General features: G+C 31.9%; 3 protein-coding genes across 3 annotated transcripts in view; all 3 read left to right on the top strand.

Moving 5' to 3' along the window:
• Positions 1–7,777, top strand: part of LOC139492107 (putative leucine-rich repeat-containing protein DDB_G0290503) — a 31,757-nt gene extending 23,980 nt beyond the window's left edge. Inside the window, exons 7-8 of the mRNA XM_071280249.1 lie at positions 7,133–7,405; positions 7,746–7,777. Coding sequence (XP_071136350.1) covers positions 7,133–7,405; positions 7,746–7,777 — 305 coding nt within the window. The remainder of the gene's footprint in view (positions 1–7,132; positions 7,406–7,745) is intronic.
• Positions 1–18,244, top strand: part of LOC139491307 (uncharacterized) — a 102,058-nt gene extending 83,814 nt beyond the window's left edge. Inside the window, exon 7 of the mRNA XM_071278924.1 lies at positions 16,695–18,244. Coding sequence (XP_071135025.1) covers positions 16,695–16,708 — 14 coding nt within the window. The 3' untranslated portion in view covers positions 16,709–18,244. The remainder of the gene's footprint in view (positions 1–16,694) is intronic.
• LOC139491308 (uncharacterized) lies at positions 13,359–16,855 on the top strand. The gene is made up of 2 exons (XM_071278926.1): positions 13,359–13,464; positions 14,325–16,855. The coding sequence occupies exons 1-2, from the start codon at positions 13,380–13,382 to the stop codon at positions 16,649–16,651; spliced, it is 2,412 nt and encodes an 803-aa protein (XP_071135027.1). The 5' UTR covers positions 13,359–13,379; the 3' UTR covers positions 16,652–16,855.
• Positions 18,245–26,166: the final 7,922 nt, after the last annotated feature.

Here is a 26,166-nt window from a genome sequence, read left to right as displayed (position 1 = left end):
AATGAACCAAAATTTAAAAAATGAAATAAATACAAGATTATATACAAATGTATCAAAGGTTACAGACTCAAGTTGGGTCATGCAGGTGCAACAAATGAGGCAGTGTTAAACATGTTTAGGGATATCTCATACCCCTCTTTATACGTCTAACCAATGTAGTTATATCTGCCTTCTATTTGTTATGCATCAAAAACGTTAAAAGGAAAGGCCACTTCTTATCCAGCTAAAACCCTGGTCAGTCCTATGATGAAAATAATTCAGAAGTATGTGAAATGTTTGATAAGTTATATTGACCCTGAGTACCTGGACGGAATCGTGAAAAATGAAGTACCTTTTCATTTTGCAATTTGTAAAATAACTGAACAGTGTGGCCTGGTAAAAGAGGCCGAAAAATGAGGATTTGGTTCTCAAATTGACGTCAAATTTGCTAGTCTAAGACTTCAGAAATGTAAAGATGGACCAAGGCTTTTTTATATCAGCTCAGAGTTCTTAATTGGGACTTGGAGATGAAAGAGCGCTTCAACTTGTGATACCTTACATGTTACTTTCTGATTTATACACTGGTTTTGATGATTTAAAAAAAAATTGAGTAAACCTTCGTAATTCCTTTTAATAAAATCATGTAAGCAATGAGTCGTATGAATACCCTGACTGAGATGTAACCATAATTTAAAAGAGCTCCCGCCATAAAAGAAATAATGTTCACGCCCTATAGTATTCACTCATTCTAACTGTTTGTTACACTTTCCTACGTCATGACGATAACCCAGGTTTACTACGACTGATTGACATAAAACATTTACTCAACAATATACATAACCAGAAGAAGCCTCCCTTTTGCTGTTTGAAGCATTTTCGATTATTCATGACATAGTCCTTTTTCTTGGAGTCGATCACTCCGTCTGCTTTTCCATCCGTTCAATTGTCTGTCCATGTGTCAATAAAAAATATGGTACTTGCGTGTGTCTTCTGAAAATTAGTCAGCTTTATAAAAGATTCCTTATGGAGCTTGGCATTTCTGCGACTTTGAACAGTGGTTTTCAAACTTTTGAATACATTGAAGATAATTATGCACTTCCCCTTTTCATTGCTTTTGGGTTCGTTTGGAAAAAATGGTAATTAAAGTTGCTGTTAACTCTTATCAAAATTTAAAATTTGTTGTTAACTGTTTTTGCCAAAATCGAGTTGTTGTTAACTTGTTAACGGACCCCCTTTCCCCCATCTAATTATGCATTAGATAAAATGGTTAATGCATTTGACAGAAATACCATTTGCTTGACAGCATTTAAGATGTATACAAGTTATATATTTTCAAAACGAAACTGACAAGAAAATTAATTCGAAATGCAATTCACGATTTGTTTTTCCTTACTTTCGATGAAAACAGAGTATTTTCTTAATTTTGTCTGTCCGAATTCTCGATCCTGTGGTTCGGTGGTTGTCGTTGCTTCATCTCTATCTTATTTGTTGTTTTCATAAATTGTTTTGTTACACTGTATATAAGTTTATAGGCCGTTAGTTTTCTTGTTGAGTCCTTCCATATTTTTCTGTCGGTGCTTTTTATAGCCGACTATCAGGTACGAGTTTTCGTTGTTGAAGGCCGTACGATAGCATAATTGCTTGCATACACTTTATTTTATCCTGATGGATAGTTATCTTATTTGCTATCATACCACATCTCCACTGCTTTTATCTAAAAAAAAAAAAAAAAAGCTAGCACCAACAAAAGATGAATGGACGGTTTATTGTATTGAACTTACACAATTCAACCTAACAACAAATAAGACAACAGTCGTTAGTAGTATAACGATATATAAATGTATTTAGGATAATATGGTTGAAAAAACCCTTTTTGTACAAAATCGAAAAGCGGTACGCAACGAGGCCTTCTGAACTAAATTAACGGCATATATTTAATAATATTTGATAAGTAAGACATTTGTATATTTGTAAGCCTGTAAAGCTTTGATATCAACAAAATATCGTCACTTGATATTATTTAAACAGTGATTAATTTCCTCTTAAAATTATAATATATTGCAAGACGCCGTATTTACAAAAGTTGTTATTTTGCAATTCGCCGTACAACGTCATGCAATTCGCCGTACAACAAACAAACAATGTTTTTGTCCATATTCTTTAAAAAACATGTTTTTGACAACAAATTTCAGTAAATATGATGTCACACTATAATAATCTAGAAACGTGTCTGGAAAAATAATGAAAAACAGTTCAATATCTTGAGAATGGGGCGACAGAGGACGATCGACCTCGAAAATTTCCGGTACTAAGTGGCAAATTTTGGAGTATTACACACAATCTTGTATTAATTTTGTACTTATCTGCCTAATAATTTAAAGAATTATATATCAGAAAATCATTATTTCTTAAGCGGCACCCTCATCCAATGAGTGGAAATGTTTTAAATTGAATGAATTCTTAACTTGTTTACTTTTTTTTCTATTTCTCTCCGCTTCGTTAGTACCCAATTTCCGGTGGCGATGATACACAGTGATAATGTTGATACCACTGCATATAATGTTTTGAACACTGCTAATAATGCTGTGACCACTACATATAATGATGATCATCAATATAATGCAGTAATGGCGTTCCATAGTTAACGGTAAATGTTTTTCATTATGACAAGGTTCTCACAAAATCAGCAACCCTGATCATAAACATATTTTACACAGTTACGATTATCTTTCCACAAGTTTTTTTTCCACAAGCTACAACTATCGTCTTTTGGAGTTACGATTATCATCCGTAAATTTTCAATGGCTATTATTTTGGTAACAAGGTCACACATGACATTAAGAACACACACATTCAAGAATACCGTACATTTCAAATTAGCGGCTGAGTAACCCTTTGAGAGTCGTATTATAGTAATATCTGTCATGTACGGATCAAGACTCTACAGTCTAACAATGATTTTTGAAGCTATTTATTTACCCCAAAATTTTGAAGCAGGTATTATTCTGCACAGTTTGTAAAAATCCCAAAGTCATTATCATATCACAACAGGGAGTAAATTGATAATGAACTTATGTAAATAAAAGCACGTGTAATAAATCAAAATATATAGGCATTTGGGAGGGGCTAATATCAATCATCTGTTGGTACCATTTAAACCCTGACCACAAGATAAATTTCGCAATGCATTGCATTAATAATTTATAAAACATGGAAGTTAAGAAAAAAGAAAAAGAAAAAAATAAGAAAAGAAAAAAATCTATAGGGAAAAAATAAACCAAAATGGAGAAAAAAAATATGGAAAAGAGTGTGAAAGTATCTTTGAAAGCCTCTGACTGCTTGTATAAATTAACCATCTTTGGTCTTCTACATTTGAAAACAATTTTTAGGCATTTTATCTGATTTTTTAATTCCATATAACTTTAAAATCATATTGGACGGTCTATTTAAAAAAAAGGATGGTCTTGATCTTTTTAAGTATGGATATGTCTTTAAATGCAGAATTTTAATACTCTAGCTAATTCAGTCATCATGGTCATATTATATTTCTTTTTAAAATTCAAATGAAAATTCTTCTTCATAGTGAGAATAATGATGTTAATCATTGGTTATATACATCCAGCTGGACAGTCCTGTTATTTTCTTATCTTAGACTGTCTGGATAGAGGCGGAGCTATGTCTTCATTTAATTACTACATCACGGCTAATAGTCAAATCAGTGACGTCAAACTCCCGCCAAATGCCAAGTTAGTGTTAAACAATGCATACAAAATGCAAATATTACAGCATTAGAGCACCAAAGACACAAATTGTGTTGTTCTTTTGATAAAGTAATGGTGTAAGAACACTCCTGGGGTGTTCCCGGTGGAATCTTTGTACTATTGTGGCATTTATAGGGGTTCTTAAGAGGAAATTCAGTTTTAAGGTCATTTCTCAGAACAATTTTTCATGAGACTTTTAGAAAAATAGATAGAAACTTTATGGGTCCACACTTTTGCTCGACTTTGATATAGGTGATTGAAGGGAGTTGAGTATTTTCTACAATACCATATCCCAGCTTTTGGATAATTTGTTTCTAAATGAGATAAAAGGTCTCCAAAGATAAAAGGTGAAATTAGGTTTGGCATCCAGCAGTAAAACCAGTATATCTTCTTATTGGAAAAAATCTGAGACACGGTTTTGAAGATCGTGAATGCTTGATTAAAGGGATGAAAACAAATATTTACTACCATTTGACCTGCATGTTCCATTTTCAATCCAAGTTGGAAGACCACTTTTTTGGCAATTAATGAGCTATGTTTTAAGATTTATTATATCAAAAATAAATGTATCTATAGATTAAGAAAGAGTTATATTTCAGCTTTAAAATAAGTTAAAGATTTTAAAAAACCAATTAAGTAGTTTTGGAAAAATTAATCTTTAAAGACCAAAGGTTGGAGTTAGAAAATTCTGACTGTATTGCTACCTTAAAACAACGCGTGTACACGGAGAAATTACAAAAAGACGATTTAACCTGTTTTGGGCTCGACTATGTTGGGATCACTGTTACTGCAATTACGATTAACACCAGTGGTTATGAAGTGAAATATATAAACTATTAAAATGTGGTTAGCTTGATCAACACATTTTAGATAGCAGAATAAAACGAGGGCTAATAACGTAAAGAATAAACTGACAGCGTATTTTAAAAATTCTTTTCAAGTCATATGCATTGTGATTTTTAAAAAACAAAATACAGTATTTGTCTCAGTTTAGGACAAATAATTTGATATATATTGTAGTTCATAATTCCAAAATGGATTATAATTACAGAGAATTCCATATCTTACATTGCAGGAATAGGACGATATTTACTTTATTTAGATTTTTATGGTGAATCTATGTTTTTTGGAATTAACTTTTTATATATATGTTATCTAATATATTACTACCAGTTGCTGTAAAAGCTGTAATCATACCTGACTTGATAGCACGAACGGACGCCTAACAGATGAAAAAGAAGTTTTCCGTTAACAAAATTGTTATCCGTTGGGAGTCCGTTAATGTAAAGACCAAGTAAAACGAACGAGCAACGAATCGTTACGGACACATACAGGAAATGCAAAGTACGAGAAACGGAAACGTTCCTGACATAACGGATGTCGAACGTTCATCCAACGGACGGGTAAAGCAGAAAACGGACCCCTAACGAAAGCGTACCGGATAAAATGAATGAACAAGACATGCGGAAAATTAAAGGCTACAAAAATAATACATATGTAAATCGCATAAATATTCAAAAAGTTTCCATGTAACTGGTTTTGGCTTGTTCCTCAAATTGCCACCAAAGGGCAATGTCTTGTGTGAAGATGAGCTGCATGATAGTGAATACATGCGCTTATTCTAAGATCAGTTATGAATAATAAGCATCCATGACACTCAAAAAAATCTGACGAATATTTAGTTTACAGTTTGATTCAGAAGAAACACCGACATAGCTAGATGATACAATTAGTTAACTAATTACTACCAAAATTTGATATTGATAAGTATTGTAATATTGGTACCGTTAATGTTATTCCATTGTTATTGATAAATGTAATATCAGAATTACAAATCTATTCTTAAATCAATCCTAATTTGTGATCAATCCTAAACTGGCGTACTAAATTATAATCCTGGTGCCTTTGATAACTAATTACACCACTGAGCCGATGCCACTGCTGGTGGACGTTTCGTCCCCGAGGGTATCACCAGCCCAGTAGTCAACACTTCGGTGTTGACATTGTTACGGTCAAAAATCACCTTTAAATTGTAGCCACAAAAGACACACATCAATAATAAAATTTAACAAGATTTATTATACAAAAGTTTGCAAGAAGTATTACTGTCAACTTAACTGTCAAAATATGAGTCCAATCTTTTATCTTTATTTTCATCCTGAAATCTTCTCGGAATCCAATCTGAATATTACGTTATCTTCAAGGAAGAGTAATGTTTTTTTCCTAAAAAGTCATTCTTATCCCAAATTTGATGAAAAAGAATATTCTGGTCAAGTAGATTTAAAAATATATATTCTGACTGAATCCAGATCTCCTTCATACCTTATAATCTTAAATTTTGAAGAAAAAAAAATATTTGATTGATAGCGTCCAAAAACTAAATAAAATGGATCTAACTCAGAAAATCATATATAACCACAACCCCATCCCCTTTAAAGTTAAAAGGTTGCTCCCTTATTTTTATAGCAGTTTTGTGTAGGACAAGAGAGGTCATAAGTGATTCTGTGGTTGAAATTTATGTATTATGCGCAAGAACCTTATTCTGGTTTTTCATTTTCACGTGGATTATATGGCAGGGTGTTGGATGGGTTCGCGCCTTTTCTACTTTGAAATGTCTTTTGGTAGTAGTTTTGATTTTTTTTTTTTTCAAATTTCTCAAATTCCAAATTTTTTTAAAGTTTGAAGAAGAAATCTTTAATTGCACAATATTGCGCAGTAGATTTGTAAGCTCTTGACATATGTTTTGTGTCAGATACTCAAATTATGTCAAAAATTTGATCACAATCCAAATGGAGAGCTGTATCAAGCTTTAATGCTGTGTCCATACTTGCCCCAACTGTTCAGGGTCAGACCTCTGTGGTCATATAAAGCTGCGCCCTGCGGAGCACCTGGTTTTGTTATTATATGGTCACTGTATCAAGAGGTTTTAATATGTATTTTGCATGAAATATAGGAGCACAAAAAGTCCACATTCTAAAATACTGTGTATTTGAACAAAAACCACACTATTAGTAGCTGTTATCGGCCGGTTGTCCAGTTAAGTGTGGAGCTCTTTCATGTCTTTGAAAAATCCCTAAGTTGTATCGAAGCAATATGAAAAAATTGCAAACTTAGATCATCTGTGCTCTGTGATCCTTTAAAGATAAACACTTACGACTTCTTTTCGTCTATTTGGCTCATTTTGTGTCATACTGTCTGGAAACAGAACGTCGGTTGACGAACTGGATTAATGTGGAAACGCCAACAAAAACCAGTCCGTTACCAGTCTACACCGTGTGTATGCCTAATCTATCTTTTTGTTTTCTTTATAAGAGACATTAAACACATGATAGGGCACCTTTTCAATATAATTTTCATAGACTATTCATTATGTTCATCTATATTACTTTCAGAGAATGTTGAAAAATTAAAATTTTTACTCAAACCATATGAAGAAATACCTAGCCGAGATTTAAAATCAGCTGAGGATGGTGAGAGTGTTTTTAGTTTGATGAAGAAATATGGTCTCTTGTCACTCACAAAAACAGATGTATTAATTGATGTTCTTATACATGTAAACTTAAAGCCATGTACAACATTGATAGAAACCTTCAATCAACAGAATAAAGAGGCATTATCAACATTTAACCAACAGATAAACGAGGCATCATCGATACAAAAAGAAGGTAAAATTGAAAGATTTATTTATATTTCATAAACAGTTGTGTGTAACCCAAGCAAACATACAGAAAATGCAAGTAAATGCCTAGTGTACATTTATATTCATTTGTTTACTCCAATTTCTACTATAAATAACTTAATATGTTCCATTGTTGAATGCCTAACCAATAGATTGTACACCTTTACCTGTACATGCACTTAGAAAACACTTTTCCCTTTCATTTATAATTTGTGACAGTTATAAATACTGATTTTTTATTTTATTTACATTGAATAAATAACCCTTATTTTTTGTTATCTAAGTGCTTTTTACAAATTCTTATCATATGTTTATTCTGATTACAGCTATTCAGTTTCCAATTGTTTATGAGTTATAAATCATGTTTAGTTTACCTGGCCCGAAGGACTAAGTGAGCTTTTTTCATCACTTGGCGTACAGCGTCGTCGTTAACTTTTACAAAAATCTTCTCCTCTGAAAATACTGCATGGGCCAAATTTAACCAAACTTGGCCATAATCATCATCGGAGTATCCAGTTTTAAAAATGTGTCCAGTGACCCGGCCAACCGATCAAGATGGTAGCCATGGCTAAAAATAGAACATATTTGTAAAATGTAGATTTTGGCTGATATCTCTAAAACCAAAGCATTAAGAGCAATCTGACATGGGGTAAGATGGTTTATCACATCATGATCTATCTGCCCTAACATTTTCAGATGAATGGTACAAGCCATTGTTAGGTTGCTGCCCCAGAATCGGTAATTTTATGGAACTTTTGCCGTTTTTGGTTATTATCTTAAATATTTTTAAAGATAGAGATAAACTGTAATAATGGTCAGCAAAGTAAGATCTACATATAAGTCAACATGACCAAAATGGTCAGTTGACCCCTTAAGGAGTTGTTGCCCTTTATAGTAGATTTTTAACAATTTTTCGAAAATTTTAGTAATTTTTCACAAAAATCTTCTCCTCTAAAACAACTGGGCCATAATTAACCAAATTTGTCCACAATCAAAATTGGGGTATTTAGTTTAAAATGAGTGTCCGGTGACCCAGCATATCAACCAAGATGGCCGACATGGCTAAAAAAAAGTACATAAGGGTAACCATGGTAAAATGCAATTTTTGGGATTCGATTGTTTTTAAGCAATCTATAGACTTATACCATTGAATCAGGGCCATGCCCTCACGTCAACCGTTTTATTCTAAACATCAAGGAACATCTCACATTCTAGAGATTGTATTTCTTTAAATGGTATAAAAACAAAAGGATTGAATTTAAACAACTGCCCTATAATGTTCTTTTCATAATCTTCATGTTTCTATATTTTCCTTGACTTGTATGCGTGTTTTTAACAACACGGAAAATCAGAATTAAGCAGCAGTATTTATATTTAGTGTTTTTATAAATTTAGAAACACGTCAGAGGGAATTCCCCAGTTTTGATAACATGCGAGATTTCTCTGAATTCCGATCAATAAATCTATTTCTGTCATATAAGAACTGAAGTGGAGTTTTCTTATATATCACCGTTATGAAACTGATATTTGATATTGTACTTCCATAAAGAAATGGAGGTCGTTTATCTGGGAACAGTATACCTATATATGTTCATGGTTTAATTAACATTTAATATACGTCCTTGCTACAAATCACAAGTCTAGGGTTTGATAACGTAAGTATGCGCATGCGTATAGTTTTGTTGACGTGAAGGGGTATAAGATTGAATAGTTGCTCTGGATATCCCACTCCATTGATTAATTGGAAACTCATAGAACCTTTCTATGTCTGTCTGCTATTGAGGGTTATTGTTATTGCATAATTTTAAATCATATGCATCATTTAAATAAAAATAAATGTAGTCCACAACGTAAAGGTGTAACTATAACACCCCTTAAGCCAAAATGGAGTCTTCAATATTATTGCTTCGAGTTGTCTCCCTTCTGTAAGTGACATTCGTCAAACAACGATAGACGTCGTATTATATTAAAACCGATCGCAATTTAAACAGAGGAATGTGTACGAAAAGGAGGCATACCCACTGACCCAAAGGAAATTACATATTCAAAGAGTTCGGAATGGGGTTCCACCTAGAATTCACGTTGGAAAATAGGTGATAAGGTACGAAGTGAAATACCTTCTCTCACTTTCGGTGACTGCTGTGGAAAGTAAACTTGGAATTGATAGTACAAAAATAAAACACAATAATTACATTGTTCATACATTTGTATTTTTTAAGTTGAATAACTATTCAGAATACGTAAATTACATTTTACACGTGCAGTTGAATTATTTTTGAAAATAATACTAATACAAACAAACAAATATTTTATTTGCCAATCACGGCGCCCAGAATGAGCAGAATAATTATAATATAATTTTCAAACATAATGTAGAGTAAATTCAAAATAGGTTAAACAAAGTACATAATATGATTGATTTTGATTTGGTTGATTGATATAATATTAAAGAAAATGAAGTAGGCATTTGTAAATAATAAACATATATAATACAATATGACCAATAGTCTGTTATTCTGGTCCCTTTATTGGACAGCACACCGAGTAGTAAATACTAATAATTTATCAAATGTAAAAGAAATAACTTATGTAAATGCATATTTGATCATACATAATTTTATATAGAGAAATCTAATTTAATATTGTATTTCTGTTTATATTTAAAACCTCTAATAACTGACAAATTATTATCAAAATGTTTTTATCTTCATTTCCCATTAGCCAAATAAAAAGAGATTTGTTATCAAGTTTTGAAATATTTTTATTTTTACTATATATTTTGCTTAGAAAGGGATTTCTAACATTATCCAGAGTTTTACATGTTAGAAGAAAATGCATCTCATCTTCTATTTCCTCATTAAAGAGTTTGCATATTCTATTTTCTAGTTTAATATTAAAATAACGACCTTTTTCTATTTCAAGTTTGTGAGCTCCAATTCTAAATCTTGTTAAAACACATCTTTGAATATATGGTAATTTCAATAAGTAAGGCTCAAAATTAAAATTTGGTTTAAATAATCGATAAGTTCTAAGTTTATTTCCAGAGGTCTTATTTTGTCTTTTATCATTAAATAATTCTTTCTTCCATATGCTGCAATACTTTAAATATAATTTCTTTTTCACCATATTTCTAATGTTTATTTTAGATGAGAGCACCTGATACTCTTTTAAATCAAGTAATTTTAAGATAGCATCATTACTACTAGCCCAACAATTCTTCCCAGCTTTAGATAATGTATTTGAGAGAGAGTATGCATTTGTTAATAAAATATTATTTTTAATATGAATTTTTTTCCAATATTTAATCATGTTTGTTAAAATATCTATCATTAGAGGATAACGACCTAATTCGCCAAATATGGCTAAATTTGTTGCGTGCTTATTCACTCCTAATGTAAATCTGCAGAATTTTAAATGCATGTATCAATAAAAACAATGGCAATCGTATCCCTCAGAGCAATATGCTCTTTGAATGACTCATATCTCTACCAAAGCATACAGAGGAAATCTGATGAGGACAAAATTGTTCATTCGGTCTAGATCTATCTGCTCTGAAATTTTCAGACCAAGCAGACAACCAGTTGTTGGTTTTCGACCCCTGAATTGGTAATTTTAAGAAAATTTTGCAGCTTTTGGTTATTATCTTCAATATGATTATAGATAGAAATAAACTGTAAACAGCAATAATGTACAGCAAAGTAAGACCTACAACAAAGTCAATGCAATCAAAATGGTCAGTTGACCCCTTAAGGAGTTATTGCCCTTTATGCAAAATGTTTGTCTCGCTTGACGGAGTCAAAAAGTGAAACATAGGTATGCTGTTTACGGTGTCGCCGGTGGCGGCGTTGGGGGTGTCAACAATGTATTAGTTTGTGATTAGGTCTAGTTTATGGTGAACTACTAGTGGTAAGTCAAAGATATTTGGTATGCAGTTGAATAAGTATTAGCACATCTCATTACCATGGAGATTATTTGACCCCGCCCCATCAGTTATGGTCTCTTGACTTTGAAACTTTTGCTTAGTTTTCATGTATTAGTTTGCGATTAGTTTAGTTTATGGGTAACCACTAGTGGTAAAGTAATGATAATTGGTTTGCAGTTGTATAAGCATCAGCATATCTCATTTCCATGGAAATTATTTGGCCTCGCCCCTCATTCATGGTCTATTGACTTTGAAATTTTTGCTTAGTTTTGATGTATTAGTTTGGGATTAGGTCAGTTTATGGGGAACCACTAGTCGTAGGTTAATGATAATTGGTATGCAGTTGTTTTAGCATTGGCAAAGCTCATTTCCATGGAGATTATTTGGCCCTGCCCCCTCAGTCATGGTCTATTGACTTTGAAACTTTTGCTTGTATTAGTTTGTGATTAGGTCAGTTTATGGGGAACTAGTAGTGGTAGGTCAATGATACTTGGTATGCAGTTGTATTAACATTTAGTCATTGGCACATCTCATTTCCATGGAGATTGTTTAGCCATGCACCTTCAGTCATAGTTCAATGACTTTGAATATTTGCTAAACTTACATCTTAAGTGTTGCTATTTTTTATTTCAACATTTGCATTATTGAAATTACAAAAAAGCGAGACATATCTCTGTGATAACAGTTTATCATAAATTTTGTAAGTTTTTGTAAATTTCTACAAAATATTTTCCTCTGTAACTACTGGGCCAAGTTCATTATAGATACATATAATTGTAAACAGCAAGAATGGTCAGTAAAGTTAGATCTACAAACACATCACCATCACCAAAACACATTTTTTTCATGATTCTGTCTGTGTCCTTTGTTTGGTATGCACATAGACCAAGGTCAGCGACATAGGCTCTTAAGAGCCTCTAGTTGTAATGCTTGCAACTATTGTCACAGAAAGCAAAAAATTTTGACACAAATATTTCTATGTAAACAGATCTTTAATTAAACTAAATACATGTTTTATCTTGTAACATTGAACTCTATGATCGGGGCCAAATATGGACCTTACTGAACTTACTCCTTGGTATACGTTGAGTTCCAAATTCATCCAAGAATTAGATTCAGTGAAGTTGTGTGAAATTTTCATTCTACCGTAATATAAATAAAAAGACTGGGTGTGATCACTAATGAGACCACTCTCCACAAGAGACCAAAATGACACAAAAATTTACAACTGTAGGTCACTGTACAGCCATCAACAATGAGCAAAGTCCATACCGCATACTAGTCAGATATAAAAGGCCCAAAAATGAGAATGTGTAATAATTCAAAAGAGAAAACTAACGGCCTTATGTATGTACAAAAAATGAACAAACAAACAAATTATAACACAAAAACAAAAATCACCCATTGAATTACATGTTTTTAGATTTTGGATATTGGCTAATTTAAACATATTTTAATTTCCCCCTTTTTAGCTCTACTGGCCAAAGGGCCAAGTGAGCTTTTCTTATCACTTGGCGTCCGACGTCCGTCGTCCGTTGTCTGTAGACTTCTACAAAAATATTCTCCTCTGAAACTACTGGGCCAAATTTAACCAAACTTGGCCACAATCATCCTTGGGGTATCTAGTTTTAAAAGTTTTTTTCTGCCTCAGGAATAGATTTCCTTAGCTGTATTTGGCAAACCTTTTAGGAATTTTTTATACTCGTTGCTCTTCAACTTCGTACTTTATTTGGCCTTTTAAATTTTTTTTAATTAGAGTGTCACTGATGAGTCTTTTTGTAGACGAAATGCGCATCTTGCGTAGGTGTAAAATTGTAGTCCTGGTATCAATGATGAGTTTATTTCATCCATGAATGTTTGAATAATCTGGCAATTGCGAAATTAAAGTTCAATACTTTATCAACTGCAGAAAAAATGGAAAGTAATGGCGAAAATGAGCACCCCACTCTACAGTATTATTATTTAGAACTCTAAATTGAAATATTTGCTTGTTTAAAACTTGTTTTGCATTGAAGGGCCATGTAATATAACGGAAGATATGGTAGTTGAAAATTTTATGGAAACTAGTAAACTGAAAGAAATAGAGGAAAAAATGGCTACCACAAAATTCATCGCATTGACAGGTAATTATATTATTAAATGCTATATAAGCAAGTATCAAAGGTTTTTTTTATAAAGCATAACATAACCTAAAAGGTTAGCCAGAATTACCAGCAAAAAATATTGGACACCACCTCAATTCTGAAGAAACAGACTTTTTTTTTTAAAGGAAAATACATGGTGCATATATATATTCAATACAGACACAACATGTAGTCACATGTTGGAACTATTTTTTGTGCATGATTTTTTAGAAAGCTGTTGCAATAAAAAAGAATAAAATTGTTTACAGATTGATTGAATATGATGGACTTGAATATGAAAAATAATAATTGCTATGAATTGAATAAAAGTTTTTTTTAAAAAGACAAATAGTAATGGTGTCTTATGGCTATTCCTACATTTAGCATTTTACTATTCTGGCTATTCCTACATATTTATTGATTACAAAGCTTTATTTGAACAATCAGTTTTTGTCAAAAAACTATGCCGTTAAAATTTTGAACAATTGTAAGTGAGCGTCCTTGAAAATTTTCATTCAGTTCATCCATAAGTAAATTAATAAATTTTCTTCAAACATTCAAGATATGACTGTTAATTTTAAGCATTCATTGAAATTTGTGACTTAATTTTTTTCTTAAACAATTTATGAATATACATTGTACTAACTAAGAATAATCAATTTTAACTTTATGAATTAATCTTCAAGATAAATGCCTCATGCAATTACACATATAAACCATATATATATATAGCTATGATTTTGAATTTGAATGATCTTGATAGAAATTTATCTGATAGTGAAACTAGTTCAGAGAGAGAAAAGGTTGAGCAAAATCTAAAAATTTAGCTATGAATTGAAGTTTTTCTTTGATATTTTAAGGTTTACTTGGTTCTGGTAAGTCACAATTGGCTTTAAAACATGCTTGTAAGAAAAGACAATCTTGCAAAAAAGGAATTTGTTGGAGGATATCTTGCCAAGATATGGTAATCCTTCTGAACTCGCTGAAGAAAATGGCTGACGGTCTTGGCCTGATGACGGAAAGCAAACAAAATGAAAGCTTTTCAAGTGAGGAGCGGTTAGACCTCTTACATGATTTAATCAAAAGGGAATTAAAAGAGAAGGATCCATCTATAGAGCATTTGATTATATTTGATGATGTAACATATGAAACAAGGCATGCAGTAGAAAAGTTTAAGATTTCCTTTTTGAAATTCAATGTTAAAGTAATCGCTACAACATGGAATCAAGCATTCTGGGATGAAACCAACATTGTTGCGGTAAATGGTTTCACTGAAGATGAGGCAATTGAATTCCTTAAAAGAAATAATGAATTAACTGCCGAAGAAGTTGAAGATTGTAAAGAATTAGCAAAATACCTAAGTTGTCTACCCTTGGCTATGTATGGGGTGAAAACAAGAATGGTTTCCCACGGACTAACACCAACAGGCTTTTTGAAAAGATTTAAAGGTAGTAAGTCTACAATATTAATGGACAAAATGTTTTTTGATTCAGAAAACAGAAAACTTAATGAAGTTTTGACAGAGTTTTTGAATATTCTCAAGAAAGATGAAGTTGAAAAAGTGTTTGATATGGTACTTATTCTACAGTTTTTGTCGTTAGAGGATATTCCGATTCTATTTTTCCAATTTTTACCAGAAAAAGAGGGGAGTGAAGATCAGGCATTAAATCTAGAGAGCTTCATAGAAGCAACTCAAAAATTCTCCTTTGGCTATATAAGAGGTGAGGGTGGTGATAGATACATGTGCACTCATCTGGCTGTTACAAGGACAATTGATTGTTATACTTCAAAAGAAGACAAGGTTCGTCTTCTTAAAAATGTTCTAAAGGCATTAATGTGGCTCTTAGATAAGGACAATATTCATGAGAAAGATTACAAAAGAAATCGTGATCTCCTACCCCATGCCATTTTAGTTATTCGCCATTATGAAACATTGAAGAAGGAAGTCCCAGAGCTTTCTAAGGACTTTGAATTGAATATTCTTGTAGCTTATGTATATGACTTGGTTGGATACACATACAACTTTTTTGGCATGCTGAAAAATGCTGGTGAGCATTCTACTGCTGCAAAACGATCCTGTTTCGCTATAGTAGGGATTGAAGAAGACCAAATAGAAGAACTTGTTTCCAAAACATGTGTTAGGGATGAAAATTATGAAACATGGGAGAAGTTTGCTAAACGCGAGGCTGAAATAGTATTTGAAAAACTGAAAAATGTTATTTCTGTCCCAGCTAACATGGAACTGTTAAAGAAAATGGCTTTAGATTATAATCTTAATACATACAGGAGTCAGGAACATATTGAACTTCTTCAAGGTTACCTTGGACACAACTTGGAAAATGAATGTACACTCACAAAGGTTGAATATGATCATCTTTGTAAAAATCATCTTGCAATACCTGCAGACAATCATCTAGGAGAGCTGTTTTTGTACGAACTATTTATCCATGTCTTTTACACATTTGGAAGAAGAATATTTTATCTTGGAGATCATGTTGATTATAAAACAGCGAGGAATTTTGCTCATGCATTGTTTTTAGCCAAAGAATTTGGGGTTAAAGTAGCTGAAGAATGCAAAAAATTGGATCTACCTGACGTTTTATATGTCATGTTGACAGAGCTGAATGGGACATTGGAACAGATTTTTGATGACAGAGCTAAACTTGGTCTTAAAACTGTTCAACATCTGGACAATGCTGCTTCAAGATTCAAAGACTTGCAAGAATCCACGGCATCTTATTTTAGTTTTGGGGTTATTAAATCTGGTCATGAGAGTTTACAGCACAGAAAGATTTGCCTGAAAAGACTGGTAAGATGTTATACAGCAATGGCACATTTAATTCCAGATGAAAATGAAGAGATTAAGAAAGAAATCGGTGAAAAATTACATCAGTGTAATGTTCAACTTGAAAAATTGTCCTCTGAGTATATTCGTAGGCAAACTGGTGTTGACCTTAGAATGGGAGAATGTTTCTTAGTTCTAAAGAATTTTGAAGAGGCAAAGGAAAAGTTTCTAAAAGTTGCCCCTGAAGGTATCCTTCAAGATACATTTGATATTAAAAAATCAGAATTGAATTTTCATGAACTTTTTGCTGTGAAAGGACTCATTAATGTATTTAAAGAGAGTGGTCAAACAGAAAAAGCACAGGCATTAGCAAGAAGAATGGAAGCTATACTTACAAACTAGAGGAACTTTCTATTTTCGCTTAAAAAAATGAGTATGCTGTCAGGTTTAACAAATTGAAAAAATGTTTTTCTGTATATTGGTATAGTGACTATTTTGATATCATACTTGTATGTAAATTTAATACAATACTGTTAATTCAGAAATTATTGCAAGGTTGAGCAGGCAACATTAATTATGTCAGGAAATTAAGCAAGACATAGCAATCATAAATTCCAGTATCGGCGATGCAGGTGTTAAAACATTTAGGTTTAGTATGTGGTTTAAGATTTATGGACATCAATTACACTATCAAATCTTCATGGAATTTTATGAATTAAATAGAAGCTTGTTTAGGACTAAAATGCAGTATCCAGAGCAAAATTGTTGAAAGTATTTCTATTTATTTGTCCATTTTTTACTGATGAATGGAATTAGTACTTTTCGTTTACATTCAGATTCAATCTCAGGTTAAAGTTTTTCAGTCATCAGTAATTAATTTTGTCAAACCTTCATTGAATTTATGAAATTTGGACAAAAGCTTGTTTTTTTTATCCAGAGCATACAATTTAGAAAATATTTATTTCATTTTTCTGAATTTACTGATAAATATACCGAGGTACTTTTGGGGTTTATTATTCTCAAATGTTTAGGTATTTTACAACAACACTTATAAAGAGGAAGGATATTTGGAATCATTAATCATTAATCATTGAGAATAAATTTAAAATCACATAGTTAATTTGTTAAGATTGTACATGATATTTGATCAATTTTCATATTTAAGCTTGAATTTTGGCATTTATAAAAACAAAATCAGTTAATTTTTTTTTACCTAAACTAATAGAACCAAATGAAATCGATGTTAAAAAAATGTCAAAATTCTTAATATAGATGAACTTCGAATTTTAGAATTCAACTAGCCCATACATGACTTTCTCCTTTGTTGTATGTGCTCTTTATTATGGAAAAAGTCAGAAATCAAATATAAATCTGTGAAAGATATAATGTCTACAATCATGACAATATTTGATCATAGTTTTATTGTAAATATACTGAATTATACAGGGTTAGCAAAATCAGGGTTTTATGAGTGCTGTAAATCAGAAATTATTGTGATGTTTTTATCAATGCGAAAAATGCAACAGAGTTATCATTGCAATAATTAAAATTTTTCTAAATATCGCAAAAATTAAAATTGCATTCTAGTCTAAAATAACAAAATCACAATATCTAATAAATTCATGCAATAATTTCTCAATTTTCAGTATTACAGTTATTTCTTGAACTAATGTTTTTCTGCCTTTCAAGATAGATGTTTAAATAATTTTTCTACTAAAAATAGCATTCTATATTATATGAATTGAAAATCACTTTGATTTGCATTTCATGACTCAAGTTAATGTTACCCTCTTTATTTCATTGGATTTTTCCCCTTGCTTAAGGATATTTACTTCTCTTATTCTAAATAAATAAAATAACTTCAGAAGCAGTAACAAATTGAAGGGTATTTGTGTTTGGTTTTTTTATTAGATGTAAGCCATTAGAAATTTGGAGGGGAATGAGTCTCTCTAGAGTTTTCATACAATTAACATAAGCACCTTTTTTACAAAAAAAATGGAAATATAACAAGGACTTAATAACAATTTTAACCATACGTTATATAAAAAGTATATGTACATAGATACTTTAAAATTATACATATCTCTTAGGATGTTTGCTCCTCTTTTTTTTAAATGTTTGCCAGTTACTTGGAATCCTATGGTTTTATCCATGTAGTGCCATTTAGACATTTGCCTTCTTCGTTACCCCTTCTTTTCTTTTCATAGTTTATATATTGTTAAACTTTATTTAAGATTTGCTAGTATTTCTACAAATTTTAATCTATACATGATTAAAATTATTTTAATTTTTTTATTTATTATGTTATGTACTGCTGTGAATAGGTTATTGTTTTGTAGATCTGATAGTTTTGTTATGCATATGATATATATGAAAGACATTTTATGAGGGTAACAAATAACCTTTTTTGGAGAACAAGACTTCTTATTTCTCACAATTTTTCTCTCATTTAACTATAAGTAGTTGCATATCTGATATGAACTAAACTTTAAAATTATTCCCAAATTACATTTTCTATTGAGTTTGCTTTGATTTGTATAGTGGAAATTTAACATGCTCATCAGAATTGTGTAACATCAATAAATGCCCATAATGGTTTTTCTTATACAAATTGTGACTTGGATGGAGAGTTGTCTCATTTGCACTTAATCCACATCTTCTTATATCTAGCTACTAACAAATATTGCAAATTATTCTTGCAATTTCAATATGCACAATAAGGGATCTTGGCTCAGCTGTTTATTGTTTTGTTTTGTTTTCTTTCTTTTAGCTTCATATCGTATTTTGATGTTTCATCATCAGGGTTGTCTGGTGTTAGTGTTTGTTATACACTTTAAGTGGACATCATAATGGTGTAAAACTGCAACGTTTCACAGAATTTGGTATTTTGTTTTTCAAGAAACACCAAGATTAAAAATGTTAAAAAAGCAAAGTCATGCATAATTTGCATCCTTAGATATAATCTTACATTTGTATAGTAGTTTTTGTCGAGCCGGCAACTTTTGTTGCAGAAAGCTCGACATAGGGATAGTGATCCGGCGGCGGCGTTAGCTTACTTCTTAAAAGCTTGATATTTTAGAAGGTGGAAGACCTGGATGCTTCATACTTTGTATATAGATGCCTCATGTTACGAAGTTTCCGTCAGTCACATGTCCAATGTCCTTGACCTCATTTTCATGGTTCAGTGACCACTTGAAAAAAAAGTTCAAATTTTTTGTAATGTTGAATTCTCTCTTATTATAAGTAATAGGATAACTATATTTGATATGTGCGTACCTTGCAAGGTCCTTATGTCTGTCAGACAGTTTTCACTTGACCTCGACCTCATTTCATGGATCAGTGAACAAGGTTAAGTTTTGGTGGTCAAGTCCATATCTCAGATACTATAAGCAATAGGGCTAGTATATTCGGTGTATGGAAGGACTGTAAGGTGTACATGTCTGCCTGGCATGGTTCATCTGACCTTGACCTCATTTTCAAGGTTCATTGGTCTTTGTTTAGTTATCTTGGTTAATGTTAAGTTTATGGTACAGTTGTTATAAAGCTTAACTTTATACTTAGGACTATCAACATAATATCAATGATTAGTATAGAAGGCGAGACATTTCAGCGTGTGCACTCTTGTTTTTATATAATATATATTTATTTTATGATAGACGTTTGAGGTAAAATAGTTTGCTCATTATTACTTGTAATTTCTGGATGGGGTTCTATTATTTTGTTTTTTGATTATGTGATTCTCATGCATCTTTATGTAAATTATTCCATGACTGGTCTCAATCTTAATGATTTAGTGGTTATATAGATGGACCTAGTTATAAACATTTGTAATTTTTTAGCATGTGTAATTATTAAGTAATGATGTACATGTGATTACAATGGACTTCATTCATTGGTTGTTCTGTTGGCAAATCATGTCCGTCTGTTGAGATGTTGTCGTCTTCTGTGTAAAATTGTCTACAATTGCTTGAAATTCATCCACATATGAACTGATTTTTCTACCAGATATATGTATAATCATGGTATTTTTTTTTTCAACTATATGTGTTTATGGTGAAGCATATGAACTAGAATGAATTAATTAGAAAAACTACTTTTAAGCATACAAAACAATGCGATAGTTGTTCGGTTGTATGAATGAAGTCACATGAAATGTATAATTATTGATCAATTGATATGGATGAACATGTGATATTTATGCAGTGATACGTGTTGTCATTGCCTAATATTTTCTGGTATCAATTCCTGTCAATTATCTAAACAAATATTAGACAGTACGAGCAAAGGAAATTTATTAAAATGTATAAATTGCCGATGAAGAGTTCATACTTCTGCTATTTTTATTTTTTGAATCTGATGGATATTGCCTTTCTTTCTTTATACATCCATTGGAGACAGGACATATTTGATTGTTTATCAATGTCCGTCCATCCATCCATACACACTTATTAAAATTATTCAAAGTTGCTTGACCAGTATTAATTATCGTGTTTTTTTTAACAAAGCATTATAATTGACGGCATATTTTGATAACCTTTGTCTTTATTGTTTAAGAGTTTAAAGACTTGAACCGTTTGAATTAAAGCTATTTGTGTCTCTTCAGCTATGAAGGTATATGACGTAGCTGCTTTATACTGTGTATGTAGATGACTTATGACACAAAAAAATAAAGTTGCTGTCTTTCATTTGTCAATTGTCCTTAACTTAAGTTTTACATTTTTTTTTAATTTTATATAAAAAAATATATTTTTGTCAGAATGTGAAGTATTCACTTTTTATGAAGGGCTACAAGTCTGTCAAACAGGTTTAATGGACCATAATCTCATTTGATGAAGGGCTACAAGTCTGTCAAACAGGCTTAATGGACCACAATCTCATTTCATGAGGCTACAAGTCTGTTAAACAGGCTTTATGGACCACAATCTCATTTCATGAAGAGCTACAAGTCTGTCAAACAGGCTTAATGGACCTGAATCTCATTTTATGGATTTGTCGTCAAGGTTAGGTTTTCATGCCTATCTTAATTGCTATAAGTCATAGGTCAACTTGGTGTATGGAATGCTTTTAAGGTGACTGGCTGGTTTCATCTATTCTTGACCTCATTTCGTGGTTAATTGGTCAATGTTATATTTTGCGATTTGGTTTGTTTATAATAAATGAGCCCTTATTTGGTGGATGGGATTATTGTTAGGTGTTTGTTTTTCTGGCAGGTTTTATCTTACCTTGACCTCATTTTATTGTTCATTTGTAAATATTAAATTTCATAGATCTGTCAATTTATTAGATACCAATAGGTTAACTATATTTGATTGATATTGGATTTCTGTAAGGTGAACATGTCTGTCTTGCATGATTCATCTGACCATGACCTTATTGTAATGGTTCATATTTGATTAACGATGACTTCATGGAAACTTTAATTTATAGAATGATTGTAAGGTATTCGGGTCAATCTGACAGTGTGCATTTAATCTGAAACACATTTTCATGAATCCTAAATAAATGTTGATTTTCTATTGATTTGTGAATTAAACGGGTACAATTAGAAAAAATGAATTATATTTGATATATTAAACGATTTTTTTTTTGCTTGGTTACTTGACCTTGACCTCATTTTAATGGTTCAATAAACGATGATATTAAGTTAATGTGGTACTAGCAGTAAAACCTATATATTTCAGACTTAACATACATTCAATCACGAATAGATAAATAAAGCAGGAGACAGTTTGTGCATGTATTCTAAAATTACAGGGGACATCATATACTTTGAAGCATTTTTTCTACTTATTGACATAAATAATCAGACCTTCCAGGCATACATACCATGTATTTGTAATGGAGGATGGAACATATCTATAAGTTGTGATTTTCCAGCAGAACTCATCTAATTGAAAGCATGTTTCATTCCAAAATACGAATGCATATTATGTATGTGTGATATATCTGACATACAAATATAGTTTGACCAATGTATAAAGTCTAAACGTTTGTAATTGGTTTTTCAATAGCCTTATATGTAGCCATAACAGCCTCTGTGTCGTGCATGTAGCAGAGAACTGAAACATATTTTAGGGTAAAAAGAAACAGATTCAGAATTTCGTATGTGCCATATTGTGATTGTTGAATAGATTTTTTTTATTTTAAGTTTTAACGTATTCTGTGACATACAATCTAATTATTTTTTTTGGGATATATTTTTGGCACTTAGCAAAACATGAGCTGCGTCGGATAGAAATCGACCTTATGCAAATTAGTATCAATACATCTATTTACCCCATTTGAGTTGACAAAAATCTCATTGGGAAGTATATAATTGTTTGAAAACTGTTTTGTTATAAATAGTTTAAGAACACTTAAAAATTGACCAATATACACCTTTTAATTTGGTATTTTAATGTACCAAAATCATTCAAAGTCATATAGCTGTACATGTAAACGTACATTTGCATAAGGTCGATTTCTATTCGACGCAGCTCAATGTTACTTTATGTATTGTTTAGAAATAAATTTTTCCATAAAAATAAAACTTCTAAATATATTTTCTGTATGTTATGCTACAACGGGTGCCATATGTTGAGAAGGAACTATATACTCTTCAAGAACACATCAGTTTACTACCAATTTTGACTGATTGATATCAAGTTTCTGTTATTTTTATTTTCTGTGTACTGTTTCTGTTTTGTCTGTTTTTATTGGTGATATGCAATTTGAATTCCCTCTAGATATTTTCTCACCGTTTTGGGTTTATTTTTATCCAAGTTCTTTTCACAGTATGTTTCATGCCGAATGACTGGATAAAAAGGATAAAATAAAAAGTTAAGTTACAAAAAAAAAATTCCAAGGAAAATTCAAACGAAAAGTCCGTTATCAAATGCAAAATCAAACGAATGGAAAACAAAAGTTATATTCCTGACTTAGGACAGGCATTTCCTTATGTTTTTAATGCTGGATTGGACCCGGTTTTATAGCTACATAAACCTCTCACTTGTATGACAATCGCATAAAATTCAATTATATTGACAACAATGTAGGAAGAAACAAACAAACATAGAAGAAAAAAATCGTCCAAAATATGGGTACAGCAGTCAACATCGTATTATGATTATAACCTTAATAAAAGATATTAAGGATAATCACAAACAGAAGGACCAAATCCTGGCAAGGGTCATTGGTTCCATCGGGACACTCCATCTCCCCCACTAGTATAAACCGGTCATCATGAAATTGACAATACTATTGAAAGTGTAATTAACCACAAGAAATCAAATAAAAAACCAAAATAAGAAGAAAGAAAAAATCCAATGCTTAGCGCATAAAGCGAATACATCTTATGTAAAGACATACCATCAACATTTTTAGCTCACCTGGCCCAAAGGGCCAAGTGAGCTTTTCTCATCACTTGGCGTCCGTCATCCGTCGTCGTCGTCGACGTCCGTCGTTAGCTATTACAAAAATCTTCTTCTCTGAAACTACTGGGCCAAATTAAACCAAACTTGGCCACAATCATCATTGGGGTATCTAGTTTTAAAAAAAATTAAACCGGTGACCCCCGCCAACCAACCAAGATGGCGGCCATGGCTAAAAATAGAACATATGGGTAAAATGCAGTTTTTGGCTTATAACTCAAAAACCAAAGCATTTAGAGAAAATTTGACGGGGTAAAATTGTTTATCATGTCAAGATCTATCTGCCCTGAAATTTCAGATGAATTGGACAACCCGTTGTTGGGTTGCTGCACCTAAATTGGTAATTTTAAGGAAATTTTGCTGTTTTTGGTTATTATCTTGAATATTATTATAGATAGAGATAAACTGTAACAGCAATAATGTTCAACAAAGTAAGATTTACAAATAAGTCAACATGACCGAAATGGTCAGTTGACCCCTTTAGGAGTTATTGCCCTTTATAGTCAATTTTTAACCATTTTTTGTAAATCTTAGTAATTTTTTACAAAAATCTTATCTCTGAAACTACTGGGCCAAATTAATCCAAACTTGGTAACAATCATCTTTGGTGTATCTTGTTTAAAAAATGTGTCACGTGACCCGGCCATCTAACAAGATGGCCGCCATGGCTAAAAATAGAACATAGGTGTGAAATGCAGTTTTTGGCTTATAATTCAAAACCCAAAGCATTTAGAGCAAATCTGACATGTGGTAAAATTGTTTATCAGGTCAAGATCTATCTGCCCTGAAATTTTCAGATGAATCGGACAACCCGTTGTTGGGTTGCTGCCCCTGAATTGGTAATTTTAAGAACATTTTGCTGTTTTGGGTTATTATCTTGAATATTATTATAGATAGAGATAACCTGTAAACAGCAATAATGTTCAGCAAAGTAAGATTTACATATAGGTCAACATGACCGAAAGGATCAATTGACCCCCTAAGGAGTTATTGTCCTTTAGAGTCAATTTTTAACAATTTTCATAAAATTTGTAAATTTTTACTAACATTTTCCACTGAAACTACTAGGTCAAGTTCATTATAGATAGAGATAATTGTGAATTGCAAGAATGTTTAGTAAAGTAAGATGTACAAACGCATCACCATCACCAAAACACAATGTTGTCATGAATCCATCTGCTTCCTTTCTTAAATACTCACATATACTTAGGTGTGCGACTAAGGCTCTTTAGAGCCTCTAGTTTGTTATTATCTTAAATATTATAATAGATAGAGATAAACTGTAAACAGCAATAATGTACAGCAAAGAAAGACATAAAAATAAGGCAACATGAGCAAAATGGTCAATTGACCCCCTAAGGAGTTATTGCCCTTTATAATCAATTTTTAACAATTTTCATAAAATTTGTAAATTTTCACTAACATTTTCCACTTAAACTACTGGGCAAAGTTCATTATAGATAGAGATAATTGTAAGCAGTAAGAATGTTTAGTAAAGTTAGATCTACAAACACCTAACCATCACCAAAACACAATTTTGTCATGAATCCATCTGTGTTCTTTGTTTAATATTCACATAGACCAAGGTGAGCGACATAGGCTCTTTAGAGCCTCTAGTTTATACGACCGCAAAAATTGTTTGGGATCGTATAATGGTATGATGTCTTAGTCGTCGTCCGAAGACACGTTTGGTTTCCGGACAATAACTTTATTTTAAGTGAATATGAAATTTAATAAGATGGTTCAATACCGCAACGGGAAGGTTGGGAATGATTTTGGGGATGATGCTTCCAACCGTCTAGGAATAAGAGGCCCAAAACAAGCATTTTTTTCTACTTTCAGGATAATTTTTATACTTGTGTATAAGTATTTCAATTGCTCTGAAATTATACCACAATGTTTAATGTAGTAGGAGGTTCGGATTCATTTCGGGGGTTATGGTGCCAACAGTTTAGGAATTAAGGGCCAAAAATGGACCAAAAAAAGCATTTTTCTTCTTTCCAGACAACAACTTGTGTTTTAGAGTATGGATCTCTCTGAAATTGTGCTACAAGGTTCCATAATACAACGGAAAGACTGGGATTGAGTATGGGGGTAATTGCTAAAAGGGGGGATTCAAAAAGTTTGGGGGATCCAATTTTTTTTTTAAATGGGTTTCAAATGTTTTTTTTCGAAATTTTTCAAATTTCAAATTATTGAAAAATTTCAAGAAAAATCTTTAATTACACTGTACTGTGCAATAGATTTGTAAGGTTTTGACATTCTTTTTGTGTCAGAAACCTATACTTTGTCAAAAATTTGATCACAATCCAAATTCAGACAGTATCTAGCTTGAATATTGTGTCCAAATTTGCGTTGTTAACAGCTATGCGCCCAAATGGCGGTTAAAATATAATGCACCGAAAAGTAGTGTTTTGACTTTTAAACCACCAAGAAAGACTCGCAACAATAATGACTCTGCAGCATGTCTTAACCTAGGTAATATTGTACTCGAAAGAAAACGTGCAT

Source organism: Mytilus edulis, chromosome 10 (genome assembly GCF_963676685.1).
Source record: "Mytilus edulis chromosome 10, xbMytEdul2.2, whole genome shotgun sequence".
In the NCBI taxonomy this organism is placed as follows: Eukaryota; Metazoa; Mollusca; class Bivalvia; order Mytilida; family Mytilidae; genus Mytilus; species Mytilus edulis.
Note: the sequence above shows the minus strand (reverse complement) of the source record. Positions and strands in the feature narration are given on the sequence as shown.

What these genes read in the sequence shown, in the direction of transcription:
- LOC139491308 (XM_071278926.1), top strand. Translation starts at nt 13,380, where the DNA reads ATGGTAGTTGAAAATTTTATGGAAACTAGTAAACTGAAAGAAATAGAG. An exon ending in AAAATTCATCGCATTGACAG is followed by an intron (nt 13,465 to 14,324) that starts GTAATTATATTA and finishes TGATATTTTAAG; the next exon opens with GTTTACTTGGTTCTGGTAAG.